This window comes from Lacerta agilis, chromosome 6, assembly GCF_009819535.1.
Source record: "Lacerta agilis isolate rLacAgi1 chromosome 6, rLacAgi1.pri, whole genome shotgun sequence".
NCBI lineage: Eukaryota > Metazoa > Chordata > Lepidosauria > Squamata > Lacertidae > Lacerta > Lacerta agilis.
Window position 1 is genome coordinate 44,842,391 of NC_046317.1, and position 16,191 is coordinate 44,858,581.

The window sequence follows — 16,191 nt, forward strand, 5'->3', positions numbered from 1 at the left end:
GGGGTGCAGGGATCTAGCACATTCTGAAATTAGAAGTTTAAAATGTTAATATTTGGAGGTAAACATACATTTTAAAAATTCAGTTAAACACTGTGTGTGAAAGGATAAATTATTATTTTCTTTCATTTATGAATCTCTTCCTGTGGGGAATCCCAAAGTGACTTAGAGAATAATAAAACAGTTGCACATATAAACATTTAAAACAATTGCATATATAAAAACAACACATAAAACCAGTTCAAATCAAAACAGATACCAGTTAGTATAAAGATTTTAGAAGGTTTGTTGAAAGAGGAACATCCTTAACATGCCAAAAAGACAAGAGAAGGTAGCAGTCATTTGTGTTCAACCTTGCAAGCAAATATGCAACACTTTAGTATCCCATTAGTTCACGATATTAATGTTATTGACTTTTTTGAAACTAAAAGAAAAGGTACCCCAAGTTTTGTAAAACTAACTTCTCTGCTCCCCTAGAGTCAATTCTGACCACAGATTGATTACAAACCCGGGATGAACCATTGTGCACCTTTCCCCCTTTACATTCACCCAAGTATAATTATACTTTTATAGCTTCATCTTGAGCATTCTATCAATAGATTTTGGACAAGAAAATGGTTCAATTCTGTTTCCTTCATTTTTAGTATACGGCCAGAGAGAAGAAAAACAAATTGAGCACCTAGGATGTGAAAGCTCCTCTTCTTTCTAAAGGAACCATATTGTTTGCAAGATGGATCGGAGTAAGCGAAATTCAATAGCAGGATTTCCACCACGCTTGGAGCGCGTTGAAGATTTTGATGGGGGTGGCGGAGGCGATGGGACTATGTCCCAGAAGGGCAGAGTTTGGACTTCTTCATACAAGGCCTTGATTAGTGCCTTTTCAAGACTTACACGACTTGATGACTTTTCTTGTGAGAAAATAGGATCTGGTTTCTTCTCTGAGGTGTTCAAGGTGAGTAGACTGACCTTAATTCTCCTCTTTCCCTATTTTTCATATAGTAATTAAGTAAATTATGAATGAATATTCTCTTGCTGTTGGTCTTTTGACTGTGCTTTGCCTAAGATCACTGAGTAACGGACTTTAAATGCCTTGGAATATTTAACATCTATGAGTATTTCTGGGAAGCTTAAAGTACAGTGAGATGAGACACTTGGTTGGCAGCTAAGTAACATATCTATACTAAATACATGAATACATTTTAATTTTTTAAGTTGGAAATCTTGCAGAAATGTGTACGTTTTATTTAAATATCTAGCTCTATTTTTCAGACTGAAGCAAGGTGACTTGCAGGTCAAAAATTAAAATGTAATGAAACTGTAAAAACAGGAGAGAGAAAATATGTTAAAATTATAACCTCATCAGTTGGCAATCCAAAAGAACAACATATATTCTCATTAACTACTTGGGATCAGAATGAATTGGCAGCTAAGCATAAGCATAAGATCTTGCCCAATGAATCATGATCTTCAAGTCTTTTTCCTACCTCAAAGAATGGTTTAGTAATATCTCATTACTGGACCAATCCATGAGACAGAGAATTCAAATTTCCCTTGCAAGTTTAAGTTGCAAGACAAAAACAGCACTTTCTGACCATACAGTATTACATTTTATAGGAAAAAAAACATTACAAGTCTGAGGAGATGATAAGACTGCCTGAGAAAATCAGCCAATCTTGCAGCCTTCCCTTTTTACTGACTGGATTAGTTTCTCATGCACCTTTAGTCTCTGGTCAATAAGAAGAATTATTTGAAGTGTGCCCCTTCCCACTTTTTAATTACAAGGATTGAAGCTGCAGGACCTTGATCTATGGTATGAGTAACCCATTAATGTCACTGAACTCTCACTTTCTCACTCTCACTCTTTCTCTTATCTTGTCCAATGGCATAGCAATACATATTACTTGGAGCAGATGTGGGAGTGGCATAAGCTAACTTCTCTATCCACATGGTCCACTGTTAATTGAGGTGAAGAAGTTTAACAAGTTTTCTGCATGGGCGTTTTACCTACTCAAATTTTGATTTACTGCAGACATTCTATATTTAATGTCTGAATATATTGTTCTAATTGCTTTCCAGTTTGTGTTGAAGCTTTACATAGTATCTACCTATAGTAAAAATTACTTCATAAAGCTAAAACCATGCAGTCCTTGGTCATGCAAAACTGTGATGTTACACTTCCCCCAGAGAAAAAAGAATAATCCTCAACTGGATTTTGCCCATATATAGAATTTATTATGTACTCCAGTTATCTTGTTGCATTTAGTAATGGCAATAATATTTAAAGCAAACGGCAGTTGAGGTGTAGATAATATGGGTATGTGGGGAGAACTTACTGGGGAGCTTTTAGCTTCCACAACAAAAGCCTTTAATGCTTAAGCTTAGAGAGAGCTGCCATATGCCCAGTTCCTTTTTCAAAGAAAAACAGAAATGTTCAGAACAAGCAATGCTTTTCCATGTGTTTTTTATTCTGGATGTTCTGGGTCATACCTATGACAATGTAGGCCATCTGGGAAGTGCAGTTTGTGCTGAGCATGTTATCCAGCAACACATACTTCTATGGGAGGCTGCTTCTGCCTTCAGGTGTTGTTTCAATATCTTTTTTTTTTGTTAAAATAAACCATGCTAGAAATTCATGACACAGAAACATGACTGCATACATTTGCCAGGTCTAAGCAATAATCTTCCCACCTCCCTGTGTGCCTGGAAAAGCACACTTGTGCATGTTGGGGAAAGTAAATGCTGCTTTTCAGCAGCAGCTGCTCATGTCTTATACATGAGTTGGTGTTCCAGAGTGTCCTCCAGTCCTGAAAGGTTTTGAGGGAGGTGGGGATGGCAGCAGAAAAATCACCTGGGTGCAAGAATACTGTATGTGTCATTTTTGATCGCTGCTGTTGCCTTTTGCATTTATTTTACTTCATTTATTGATCAAAGGAATCACTGCCAATATCTGAGAAGAGAACCACGTTATCTTCAGAGTTTTCATTGTTAAATGAAGGTCTGAGCTGCTTCTACATCTTAGAGCTATTTTTTTCTTTTTTAAAAATTGTCAAATCATCTATTTGAATAGGAACTTCCACTTATGACCTATTGCAGTCCACTGAAGAACAAAAAACAACATATTTGAACATCACCTACTTGCTCAAAATAATTGAGGAAAGAGTTACTAGAACAGGAGCAGATAACTTGTGGCCCTCCACGTATTGTTGGATGTGAACTCTCAGCAGCTGCAGCTGGCATAACCAGTTGTTGTGGGTGATGGGAGATGTTATGCAGGGTTTGAATAGTGGTGCAGTTTCCTCTCCTTTTAAAATCTTCTTTATTGGGTCTTTTCTTTCATATTTTAATTATGTATTTTCCTTCTGTATTCTGACCTGACAGCTCATGGAGAAGAGTCATTGTTTGAGCAACCTAGTTTTGGATTTTAGTGTAGTCTACTCTGAAACAGTAGACTTTATACATTTCTTGTCCAGTCATATATGTGTTCTCTCTCTCTCTCTCTCTCTCTCTCTCTCTCTGTGTGTGTGTGTGTGTGTGTGTGTGTGTGTGTGTTTAGATTAACTTTGGGAAGCACTTGTAGATTTTCTGATTTTCATAAACTATAGTTTGGTCTTCTGTGCATGAGAATGGGGGAGGGGGAACACTGAATTAATAACTGAGATAGTCAAAGATGAGGCGGGGGAAGAAAGATGGGAAAAAATTAAAATAAATGACAAAGCAGCAACTGCTGAATTATTGCATGGCGTGCAGCATAATATGCACATTACATATTATAAGGAATCAACTTCATTTGGGAATCAGTACACTTCATGATGATTTGTATTATGCTATAGACTGAGATTCTCTAACTTTACTCTTGGCAAGTTACTTTAAAAATGTGATACAAAAGCAAATAAAATCTTAGGCATCTATCAAGGCCATAAAGGTTGTCCCACCTGGGTATACAGTAGTTGAAATGTGCTGCATTGCAGTTTCCCATTTACAGAAAATGCATCTCAAGGACAGAAGCATCATTTTTAGTGATTATGAAGTAACTGCTTTAAAGAAAAGCATCTTGCTGTAATCAAAATGAAGCACATTGTACATGTATTATTTAGGAAATGTGGTTCAAGTTTAAAATGACTGGGAAAATGCCAAGTATTTTATTATACAATGTGATTTTAAGAAGAAAAGGCACTATTTTGAAAACTTGGAATGCAGTGAGGCCTAATACGGTAAAATTATTATTTGAACTATGCCTAATAATTGTGGGATCTATTGTGTTTGCTATTCTCCACGTTTTGCTTACATTCTAAAAAGCAGAGTGGGTAGTCCTGTAATTTGTTTACATGTTATGTTTTGGATAAGAGTTACTAATACAGTATGGGAAGAAGAGGTGGTTACATTGACAGTTGGAACATGAGGTTTGCTGATGTAAACATCCTGCAGCCAGTTTGTTCCTTATTGCTTGTGCAAGTTCATGTGAATTGGTTCCAGAATTTGAAGAGGAGAGTTTTCCTCTTAAATCTAACTAAAAGGGACAATCTTCTGAGGACTATTTGGGGTGTGTGTGTGTGTGTGTGTGTGCTTTCTGTTTTCCTTTTCAGGCATTTTTTATTTTTAAAAAAGAAAGTCATTTCCCCTTTTGTTGCTGTGGAAACCTCTGTTGGTGTGATTTACTAGTTATGTGCTTATCTTTAGTTATAAAAGTATTTATATACCTCCCTCTCATAAATCATCAGGTCCAACAACATAAAAACATTTAAAAGCAAACAAAGCAATCCTTTAAATGACTGGCAACTCAAGGAACATTTTATCTTTTTATCCTCATTGACTTGTCTAAGTGTAAATGTTCTAAATCAATAGTTTAGTGTAAAAAACGAGCAAGTGCTTAATTGTGGCTTTTGTGACCATAATAGAGATGCTTTACTGTGGTCACCAGGATAGATTACTTTAATAAGCATTGATCTTGGGAATTCCCTGAGGGGAATGGCTCCATAATTGCATGTTTATGTTGTGTACCATCAATTACAGTTAAATGTCTTATTTTACCACTTAAAATCCACTGGAAAATGAAATTAAATATTTAGTAGGCTTCCAATTGAAATTCCTTATCTAATAATGCAGCCTGTAAGTTTCCTAGTTCAATGCATAAGTTCAGTTATGTGTCATGCTTCACAGCAGAGTTTGTGGAAACAAAATATGCTAATACTGTGAGAAGGGAAGAAATTTTAGTAGCCTGGTATAAAAACTGTCCAACATACCGTAATTTCTATCTAGCTGCATTCGAAGTTTTGTGAGCAGAAGCTCACTAAGCTAGTACAGTACAAAGTTGCCCAACCTTTTCCTGAGAGGTCTACAACCTTCAGAAGCAGGTTTAAAAACCGTTTCTGTGACGGGTTTTCCCTTGCCATATCTTGTACAGTATGGGCTGTTCCAAGGTTCATTCTGACTTTGTGTGATTTTGCCTTTATGCCCAACCCCCGGTAACATAACCCTCATGTAAGTTGCAATTGCCCTGTAATACCGTATTTTTCACTCCATAAGACACTTTTCCCCTCCTAAAAAGTAAGGGAAAGTGTCTGTGCGTCTTATGGAGTGAAGGCATTGGACTGCTCGTTCCTCCTCTGCAGCCTCCGCCAGTGGCAAAGGGGCAGGGCAGGAACGGGCAGGAGGAGGGGAGGATGTTCCGGTTCGTCCCTTCTCCCCGGCTGGCTTTAAAGCAAGTGGGGAGAGAGCCACCTTGATGCTGTGCTCAAAGCAAGTGGGGGGAGAGCCACCTTGACGCTAAAGTAGCTCAAAGACAGTTTTTGTCTTAAATATTTTTCTTTTGGGTTTCCTTGGCATCCTTTCTTTACCTGTCAGTCTGATGGGGTGTCTTTTTATATTTATCATTTCAGTATGTCTGGCATATAACTAAGAAGAAAGGGTTCTAAATTGGAGGTGAATATTCTTCCCTTGCTCATCTGATTACCTAGTATAAACAAGAATTCTCAGATTGCTTAACTGAGATATACTAAAATGATTGTAAATTGAATTTCCTTTTTTAAAATAACCAACATATACCGGTAAATGGTTTCTGCTTTAGAGACCAATATTTTTCTCCTGTTTTCTAAAAAGAAAAAAAGTTGTTGATATAATGCTTATTTTTTTTCTAGTTTCTGCAGATGTATTTGGCAGGAGCTATTTTATATATTGATGAACTTTTGAAGGAGTGAGGGTAGTCTGTGTGCTGTTTTTTCTCCTCAGCATTTCACTTGACAGTGCTGTTATTTGTTGAAATAACCCAGAAACATTGAAGGGAAAGTGAACACTGTGCAGATTTAACCGAAGTCAATAACTTAAATTCCTTTCTTTTCCCATGATTGCAGAACATAGGGATTATATTCTGCATTTTATATGTTTTATGTCTTAACAAATACTGACAGATGTATTTCTAATATAAAAACATGCTCCTTTCTACACACGCTATAGAAAGCATTTACATTTATCACAAAGTTAAAAGCAGAGATCCCCCCCACCCCACTCTCCATGCAGCCCAGTAGCAACGTAGTAATTTCTTCTCAAGAAGTCATTTCACAAATAATGCTATTGCTAATATGCATGTGCTTTTCATTAGTCTACTCCAGCACTAGTTGCCAGTATCCTACTGATGAATGACTTGCACTCCATCTTCTCTTCAGATTTTTTTTTTTTTGGGGGGGGGGTTATTTTATTTTATTTTATTTTATTTTTTGTACAGTCCTTTTAACAGAAGACTTTACATCCAAAATAAACCAGAATACAAGCAAAAACAGGACTCACATATTTTCATTTGTACCAAATTCTTCTCAGATTCCCTTGTTTTTCTATTCTTTAATGTTAGTCTTCTTCTTTTAACTCCTTGTTCTTAGCCTCTTAAATCACCTTAACAATTTTCCAAATATTGCCCTATGCCTCCCTCCCCCCGACCCATTGCTTCCCTTCACCCATGTGCGATCTTCTCTACATAATATTGTTTCTCGTTGTGTTAATTAAAGTTGTATTTATTGTTTCGTATATATTATATCATATTATATCCTTGTGCACTTTAGCTATTGCATATTAAATCTGAACTCCAAACCCAGTTCTTTCCATATATTCCTTTACGCACTCCCACTCTTTGTAAATTTTTTGGTTAGAACAGCCTCTAATTGTTGTCGTTAATTTTGCCATCTCAGCAAATTCACTAATTTTAGCTCGCCATTCTGATAGTTCTGGTATTTTTTCTGTTTTCCAATTTTTTGCCACTAGTAATCTAGCCGCTGCTGTTGCGTATAGGAATACATTCCTTTTGCTTCCGGCTTTTTGGAGATTGAACTCTTAAATATCTTTTTAAGTTCTTCATGTACCACTATTCAAAATTGTTTAACCACCTTGCACCCCCACCACATCTGATACATTGTTCCTACCTCTGATTTGAATTTCCAACAGAGATTTGAGTATTTTTTTTAAATAAATCTTTGCTAATTTTACTGGGGTAAGATACCAACAAACTTAAGTGGATTGTCTGGCCCAGATCTTGTGACCATTTTATCATTGTTTCTTTTATTACCTCATCTTTCAGCTCCCATTCAAGGAGTAAGCTGTGTATTCTCGATATAATTTTTTTGTTTGGTTGCAAAAGTTCACTTTGTAGTTTTGATATTTTCTGTTCAAATGTTATTTTTTTTATCTTGATTTAAAAGATGCATTAACTGGTGATATTGTAGCCAACTATTGCAGTAGTTCTTAATCTCTTCATAAGCTTTTAGTCTTACCTCACCGTGCTCTTGTGTTAATAACTGTTGATATTTTTTCTTTTTACCGCTACTACTTCCAAAGGAGAGACCCACCAGGGTATCTTTGGTTCTAAGAGCCACCGGTAATTTGCCCATACCTTATTCAGTATAGGGACCTCCAGATTTTATAATTCAGAAAGTTCTTATTTACGGCCACCTTATCATAAACTAGGTAGGTGTGCCATCCAAAACGGTTGTTCCATCTCTTCAGATTTATTTTTTTGGGGGGGGGGCGAGGCTTGACATAAATGCAGCTTCAATTCCAGCAGAAGAACATGCACATAAAATTGATCTTCTGTTAAGCATGTCTTCAGGCTGCTTTTAAAAAGTTAAGCTTCTAAAATATTTGGCAGGCTAACTTTTTTCTTGGGTATGTGGATCTTGATATAGGACAATATACAAATTGTGTTTCACTGGCTCAAAACTATGTATAGTGAGAAATATAGTGTGGAACTACAGGAAACTTGCACAATATTTGACAGATATGAAAGTAGGACAAAATAAATGTATGTACACACCATGGAAACAATCAAGGATTTTACTGCAGAAATAAAGTAGCAAATGTTTAGTTAATTGATTATAAACAAACTTGGAAACAGTAATGTAATCAGTATGCTTGTGGGGGGGGGGACCAGCTATGGATCTAAAGTACCCATGACACAAGAGGAGAATAGGTATCGGGCAGCTTTTTCAAGGCTCTACATAAATTGGCCAAACTGTGGGAGGCAGTGGAAGACAGGAGTGCCTGGCGTGCTCTGGTCCATGGGGTCACGAAGAGTCGGACACAACTAAATGACTAAACAACAACAACAACATAAATCAGGGTGGGTTAGAACGGTCTTGTTCAGTGTAAATCCCAATAACACAAAATATGCAGAGAAGCCTCCCTTTTCAATCTGGTCAGCATTGCAGTGCTGAAAACCAATTTGATTTGATTTGGTTTTATCTTATTTGGTTATGTCTTAATGCTCACTTTTAGATTACTATATGCTTATTGTTGCACTTTTTACTTTTATTGCTCAGACAATTTTTGTTCTTCAGTCCTATATATAACATAAATAAATGACTTAATTTGGTAGCTCTGATATGAGAACTTTGGACTTTGCAGAATTGATTCAAGTCTGTGGGTTATTTACAATGTGTCGCAGAAACTGGAAATTCTTCCACTTATTGGTTGCTATGCTCAAGAGTCTGAAAGTGACTAAAAATAGTAGTGAAATACACTATACTACAGATAAAAAAACAAAATAATTAAAAGTAAAGCACAATAAAAGGCAATCAAACCATAAAAGCTGTCCTTCTATCCCCTAACATAAGTCTAACCACCACAAACAGCCCCCAAAGAGGGAAGAGGGCACAACGAACTGCTGCAAATGAAAAAAACAACACTAAATTATCTTGAAGATGAGAAACATTCCCTCATCTCCACCCTTCATACAACTGTTGGAGAGGGCACTCTTAGAAAGGCCTCTGATGCTTTTCTCAGGGAATAGTTGTTGGGCTCGTATGGAAAAATGCAATCTGTAAGGTATGAAGTCCTAAGCAGTATAAGACTTTATAGGATAAAACTAGCACCTTTAATTGAGCCCAGAAACCGCTTGGAAGTTAGTGCAGTTGGGTCAGACAAGGTATTATGCATGTGGATTATTTTCTTTGCTGTTGCACTACCCAACCTGTGATTCTTTTTGGAAGAATCGCATAGAGATGTGAAAGCCTGGGGGAAAAGACAGAGATGTGGGGGCTGATCCCCCCCTCCATTGCTTTCTGCCCTCACCCAATTTTGCAGAAACCAATAGGAAAAAACCTGAAAAGAGGGTCACAACTTTCCCCCAGCATGACTAATTTAGGTCCACTAATTTCATTGAGTGAAATTGCCTTAAACACTTCTGACCACTGGCAAATTTGGAATAGAGAAAAGTAAGTTAACTTAAAGGGCAATTTATGTGGAGTCTTAGGGTGTTGGCAATAGTCCCCTCAACTGCGGAGGAAGCTGCTCAGACGCCTGGGGTGGCATGCCCAGGGGCAGGGTGAGGCGCACCGCGGGGCCCCTGGAGTCTGCCTGCCTCCTCCCACTAAGTCACCCTACAGTTGGGGGGGAGGCAGCGGGCTGACCGTTTGGTCAGCATGGAGCCTGCGTGCACCCAAGCCACCGCGTCTCTCACAGGAGAGACGCGTGGCTCGGGCGCACTGCAGGCTCCGCGGTAAATGCTGTCTGGCATTTTGTCACCCCTCATTGGTGACACCCGGGGTGGCCTGCCCCCACCGCACCCCCTTCCTCTGCCTCGACTCCCCTTACTCAGCTATACTATAAATTAACATAGTCTACTTGAAAGCGGAAGAGAACCAGCGAGGAATCTATTGTTGCATCTGTAGAAGGTGATTAATTACTATTGTGCCACATTTCATAATAGAGAATGTAATTTTAACTTCTTGAGATGTACTATGCCCATTACTGTTTCCATTCATTTTCACTGTGTGACTCATAGCTTCTTTTTCGGGGGTTGTCTTTTAGGTGCGGCACAAAGTATCTGATCAGGTTATGGCTTTGAAGATGAACACGCTAAGCAGCAACAGAGCAAATATGCTGAAAGAAGTCCAGCTCATGAATAGACTTTCACATCCAAACATATTAAAGTAAGAAAGGTGGGGTGTATATTTGTATGTGGGAATGCAAATAAAGTTTCATGTACCACCTCTTATGGTCCTTCATGTTTGTGGAGGTAAAGTTGAATATTCAGGTAATGTCTCTCAAAACTTCGGAGCTAACTTTTGGATCAGTGGTTAGACTCTTATTTATGCCATTATTCCCAGAGTCATCCTGATTCCAAATACATTTCTATTATCCTATACCATAATTTTGACAAGCTTTCTTCTGGTCTTCTGCAGTCTTAATTAAAGACGTTAAAATCTGTCAAACGGAAGGGAAAAAATATTTAAAAATAATTACAGTGGTACCTCGGGTTAAGAGCTTAATTCGTTCTGGAGGTCCGTTCTTAACCTGAAACTGTTATTATCCTGAAGCACCACTTTAACTAATGGGACCTCCCACTGCTGCTGCGTTGCCAGAGCACAATTTCTGTTCTTATCCTGAAGCAAAGTTCTTAACCTGAAGCGTTATTTCTGGATTAGCGGACTCTGTAACCTGAAGCGTCTGTAACCTGAAGTGTCTGTAACCTGAGGTACCACTGTATTATGTATTGTATTCAACTAACTTTTACTCAGAGTAGACCATAACTAATATGGGTCCATTAATTTCAGTGGGATTGCTCCGAGTAAAAATTGAATACAGCTGCCCTGTCATCTGCAGTTGGTAAAATGCAAATTGAGCAGATGTGTCTGCAAGTTTATGTACTATAAATGTATAAATCACTTTTGCATAGGGGAGCACAAGAGGATTGGCTTGTATTCTTTATGTTAAAATGGGTAACGGTGTTTAAACTTGTGCAGGGAGACTTTTATTTATATTGCATGCCACCGAAGAATGTAATTTATTTTTACAAATACTAGTTGTTTAAATCTTAATTTGCATTGCGCTTGTGTGAAGTAGTGATTTGAGCATTGGACAAAGCTCATAGACTTTGAGGTGGGTGAGACATGGCAGTGTGCAGTTTTACAAAGTGATTGTAAATTTAAATGAAACCCCCCTGAAATGATATTTGAGGTAGTCCTTGTTGTGGAATATTTGTTACAGTACAATGCAAGTATTTTGCACAAATAGAGCATTGCAAAACATAATATTACTACATGTGTTATGGTGATGACTGGCATTTTGAGCAGAAATACTCATGCAAATGATTAGGACTCCACTGTCATCTTTTAAATCAGTATTCTTTTTCTAGCATGATTAAACAACTGCTTTGATAGTGACAAGCTCCTGAAGTCTCTAAACATCTATCTTGCTTATAGCATATCATTTCCATAGGAAATATTTTATGCAGATCAATGTATTTAAATGGGGAAAATATATTCATACAAATGAGTTTATAAAATGGGATTACAATTGCATCTGTATACTTTGAGCTTTGTGACTTCTGTTAACTAAAACTGTTCATATGAATGACGTGCAACTTGTCTAATTTCCTCTCTTCCAATGGCTGACTGTGCAATGCTACTTAAGTGCTGGCACTGCACTTTTGGAAACTAGGAACATCGGATACTGCCTTAACGCTGAGTCAGACCTGATAGTGGCTCTTCAGGATTTCAGCCGGGGCCCTTTCTGCATGCAGATACTTATAACTGAACCACAGCTCTTCTGAAAAATTGTGAGGCTAGGGTGGAACTGAAGCTAACACGGGGTTTCCAGTTCCATGTTTGTTTGTTAATGCAAATAGACAGAGGCATCTACAGAGGGGAATGGGTAAATATAAATTTCCATCCTACATAAACATATTTGCATAGTCCTGCCTCAAGATTCTCCCCCTCACCACTTGGCACGTTGTTGCATAGGTATGTGTATGAGTGTAAATACTTGGATAGATGACTGCCTGGAAACCACATGTATGCTACCTTGAGTTCCTTGAAGAAGGGAGAATAGAAATCCAAGAAAATAAATACAGGTAAATGGGTGTGTGATCTGTTGGAGTGGTGCTTTTTTTTTTTTTTTTAAGGAGGAGGACACAAGACTCCCCCCCCCCAAGAATAGGAAGTATGTATGCATAGGAAATGCACAAAAATTAGTGGGACAACAGCAGTGAAAGGCAACAAGGAGTGTTGGTGCTAACATGTTTTGATTAAACTAGGAACTGGATTATTTTCAGACTTTGTTACTGCTCCACTACGCAAAATAAAGTGGGTTTTAATGGATTTTGGATTTTTTTACTTTAGGAATGCTGAAAAAGTAACGTATGAGATGTCATAACTTTCACTCATGGTCGGCACTTGCCATTTTCACAAAAGTTACATTTTGAAGGTGCAAAATGTGTTGTCAGGCTTTGTTTTTCTTTTTTCTAATGTGGTTCTGAGATTTGTGTTCTATAACTTAACCTCCTTTCCTTTGAAATACTCTGATATGCCTTCAGGTAGCTGCATAGTTGCCATACAGTCAGTTTGGTGTTTAGTTTTTATGTGTGATTCCATGTAATGTCCAAAGTAGCTTCATTCTTTATGCTTTATTTCATTTTTAGGCAGAACATTGTATATTGGATAAGATAGAAATGAGCCTATTTAATTGTTCTATTAACACAAACAGATTCTCATAGCTGAAGGCTTATTTGCTTGTTTTCCTTCAACTCTTAATGAAGTTATCCCCGTACCCCCCTACTTAATAGATAAGAGTACTGAAAGTTTACTGGAAAGCAGCTTACGTTCTACTGCATGTTTCTGGTATCATACAGAACTATAAATATATATATAAAGGAACATTTTCCATAAGTTAGTTTTACAGTATTCCTTTTGTCAGGCGTCTTGTGGTCTTTATTTTTGAAATTGTGCATTTTCACTTCTGCTTATGCTAAATAAAGTCCCAGAGTTGCCCCATAATAAAAATTAAACTATTGTTCCATTTTCAGTTATGACATAGCTCATTGTCATGACATAGCTCAAAGGTACTTATAAAAGTCATATTTAAAACTGATAACATTTTGCAGTTGTGAGATGAACTGTGAACAATTGGATTCCTAAGCCTTTATGCATGTAGAATCTATGTTTTAACTGAATAGAAAACTTAGCAGTTTATTTGTTGGTCTTTTCTGGCAGTGTGATCACATTTGGTGGTATCTTCATTGCTGTTCTAATAATCCAGATTTTGTATACCAATACTAATGTCTGGGTAGATATAAAATCTAGCTAGACAATTGCTAAGGCCAGGCCAAACATACACTTTGTTCAGATGTCCATTTCTACATTAAGACACAGCATTGATTTCTCTACACCAAACTTTTTCTGTATGTATGAATGTAAAAGGTTGTGTTTGTTAGTATTGTCCTCACCCCAAATCCTAAAAATGTTTAGGAATAGGCAGAATTTAGAAATCTACTCCCCATCTTCCACTACATTGGTTCAGTATACTAGTGCTAGACAGAAACTAATATACTTAGTGATTTGTATTTTTAAAGCAGCAGCTATTAACATAATGATTCAGATGCACTGGTAACTTGTTTTAAAGTTGACACAATGCACTGTCTGTTTCCCATTTTAAGAAGCTGTTTACTCCTGTTTTATAGGTTTATGGGCGTCTGTGTACATCAAGGACAACTGCATGCCCTTACTGAGGTATGACTGTATAAAGTACCAAGCTATTTATCATATGTACTTTCCTTGAACTAGTTGGGTTATCTGTAATTGTCCCTAGAAACATTGTTTCCTTGGAGGTTTTTAAGCAGAGGCTGGGAGGCACCTGTCATGTATGATCTAGTTGAGAATCCTGCATTGCAGGGGGTTGGACTAGATGACATTCGGGGTCCCTTCCAAATCTATGATTCTATGTTTACCCAAACATTCCAGTATAATTGAAGGCAAGTCTTAATTGTAAGGGTTCTATAATCAGGCCTCTTAATTTTCACTGACAAATTCCTTATTAGAATCAAGTAGGAGACCAAGTCATTACTTAAGTCATTGCATACTATGCTACTACCACACCTATAGAACTTCTAATATACTCTAGTTCACATTTTAATATTATTGTAGTTTATATTTAAATTTCACAGCTCTTCCTTGCCAAAGTAGAATATAAGAAAGGATGTGTTAAGAGCATCTCCAGTGTTCAAGTAATTTAATTCCTATGCTGCTTTATAAATTTGGGTGGGATGTCATTTCTGAGCACAATGGAATAGGGAGATGAAAAACAACATATTGGTTTCTAAAGGGCAGACTTGGTCACAAACTGCAGCTTTTAATCTAAAAGGACATTCTCCAGAAGTCACAATACACTTGTAGTTTGTTCATCTTGTGCCACATCTAATGTTATTCGCATGAAAGCAAGTGTCATTAATTCAGCTACTTGCCTTCAATAATTCAGAGCAGAAATATTATTCATAAGCATGTGTAAACTCTGATATTGCAACAGCACTGGTTGTTTTTATGTTGCTAGTTAAGAAACATCTTGGATTCAAAACAGGTTTTGTTCAACAAAAAAATTGTGCTCATAGAAGTTCTGTGCATGCAACAGAGCTTCCCCTCACATCACCTCCAGTTCTGCACTGGAGGGTTAAGAAAACCCTCAGAGCAGATAAGGGGTGTGTGCGGCAGGAGGAAAGGGAGAGGAAGTTCTTATGAACTAGTTGAAGCTGTCCCACGTGCACAAGTATCTAGTTGGATACAACCCAAGATAGTTAAAGGAACGCTATATCTTTTCTTCCTTTCAATTCCTGTTTAGGTGAAACACAGATTCATTCTGAATGAATTTTGAATGCAGAACTAGAGATCTAAAAGGGTTAGATCAAGTATCTAGCATAAGATTAGCACATGAACATAGTTTCAAGTGTCCAAGATTTCACATCTGTTCTTTGAGCTGGAGTCTTCTGGAAAATATTATATGTGGATTCTGTTGATGCCCTTCACTCAAGCAGCAAAGATATCAAGGAAGTGTAGCAAACTTGCTAGAGGAATTCTGAAACTGAATAATGCATCTTTGGGCTGTTGCAGATTTATGTTCTGTAGAAGCGCAGAATGGCTATACCGTACATCAAGTATTGCAGGCTTCTTTCTCACATGTCTGCTTGAGAGTCTGTACACATTAAAGATTTTGAGGTTATGTGCTTAAGTTTGAAGGAAGTTAGCACATCTGGTTCTTTATGGGAAGGGAGGGAGGACTGACACCAATCAGCCTTATTTTGAATTGCTTGCTTCAGAAATTAGTTTTCTAGCAAACCAATCACATATGTTGCTGTCCTGCACTACTACAGAGCACCAAATCCTCAGCTGGATGTAGAGGAACTACAGTAATACGTTTCCAAAAACATTAATGTGGAATTAGTTGAATGCAAGCATGAATGAAGGACAGGTGGGGGATATTTCAGTTACAGTGGTACCTCGGGTTACATACGCTTCAGGTTACATATGCTTCAGGTTACAAACTCCGTTAACTCAGAAATAACGCTTCAGGTTAAGAATTTTGCTTCAGGATAAGAACAGAAATTGTGCTCTGGCGGCGCAGCAGCAGCGGGAGGCCCCATTAACTAAAGTGGTGCTTCAGGTTAAGAACAGTTTCAGGTTAAGAACAGACCTCCGGAATGAATTAAGTACTTAACCAGAGGCACCACTGTATTTTTCTGATCAATATGAACACACACACACCCTCCCAGGCTGCTTGTTTAAACCTGGAGCCACACTATTAGATAGTGAATAGAGACTGGTTTTAACAGAAGAGGGGTATGGGGGTGAAGAATATAGATCTCTCCCTTCCCCCTTTCCCACTTACTTCCATATTGTCCTTCCCAAGCTTTTTCAACAGCTGAGTTCAGATTGCAGGAAGGGTCAAACA

At 37.7% G+C, this 16,191-nt stretch overlaps 1 protein-coding gene across 4 annotated transcripts in view; it reads left to right on the forward strand.

Moving 5' to 3' along the window:
- Positions 1-16,191, forward strand: part of TESK2 (testis associated actin remodelling kinase 2) — a 55,545-nt gene that overhangs the window by 10,275 nt on the left and 29,079 nt on the right. For 3 of the 4 annotated variants that reach the window (XM_033152287.1, XM_033152285.1, XM_033152286.1), the window contains exons 2-4: positions 642-949; positions 10,285-10,406; positions 13,934-13,982. In XM_033152287.1, the coding sequence (XP_033008178.1) occupies positions 728-949; positions 10,285-10,406; positions 13,934-13,982 (393 nt within the window). In that variant the 5' untranslated portion in view covers positions 642-727. Of the gene's footprint in view, positions 1-641; positions 950-10,284; positions 10,407-13,933; positions 13,983-16,191 lie in introns of those variants that run through there. The other variant, XM_033152288.1, reaches the window with a different exon arrangement.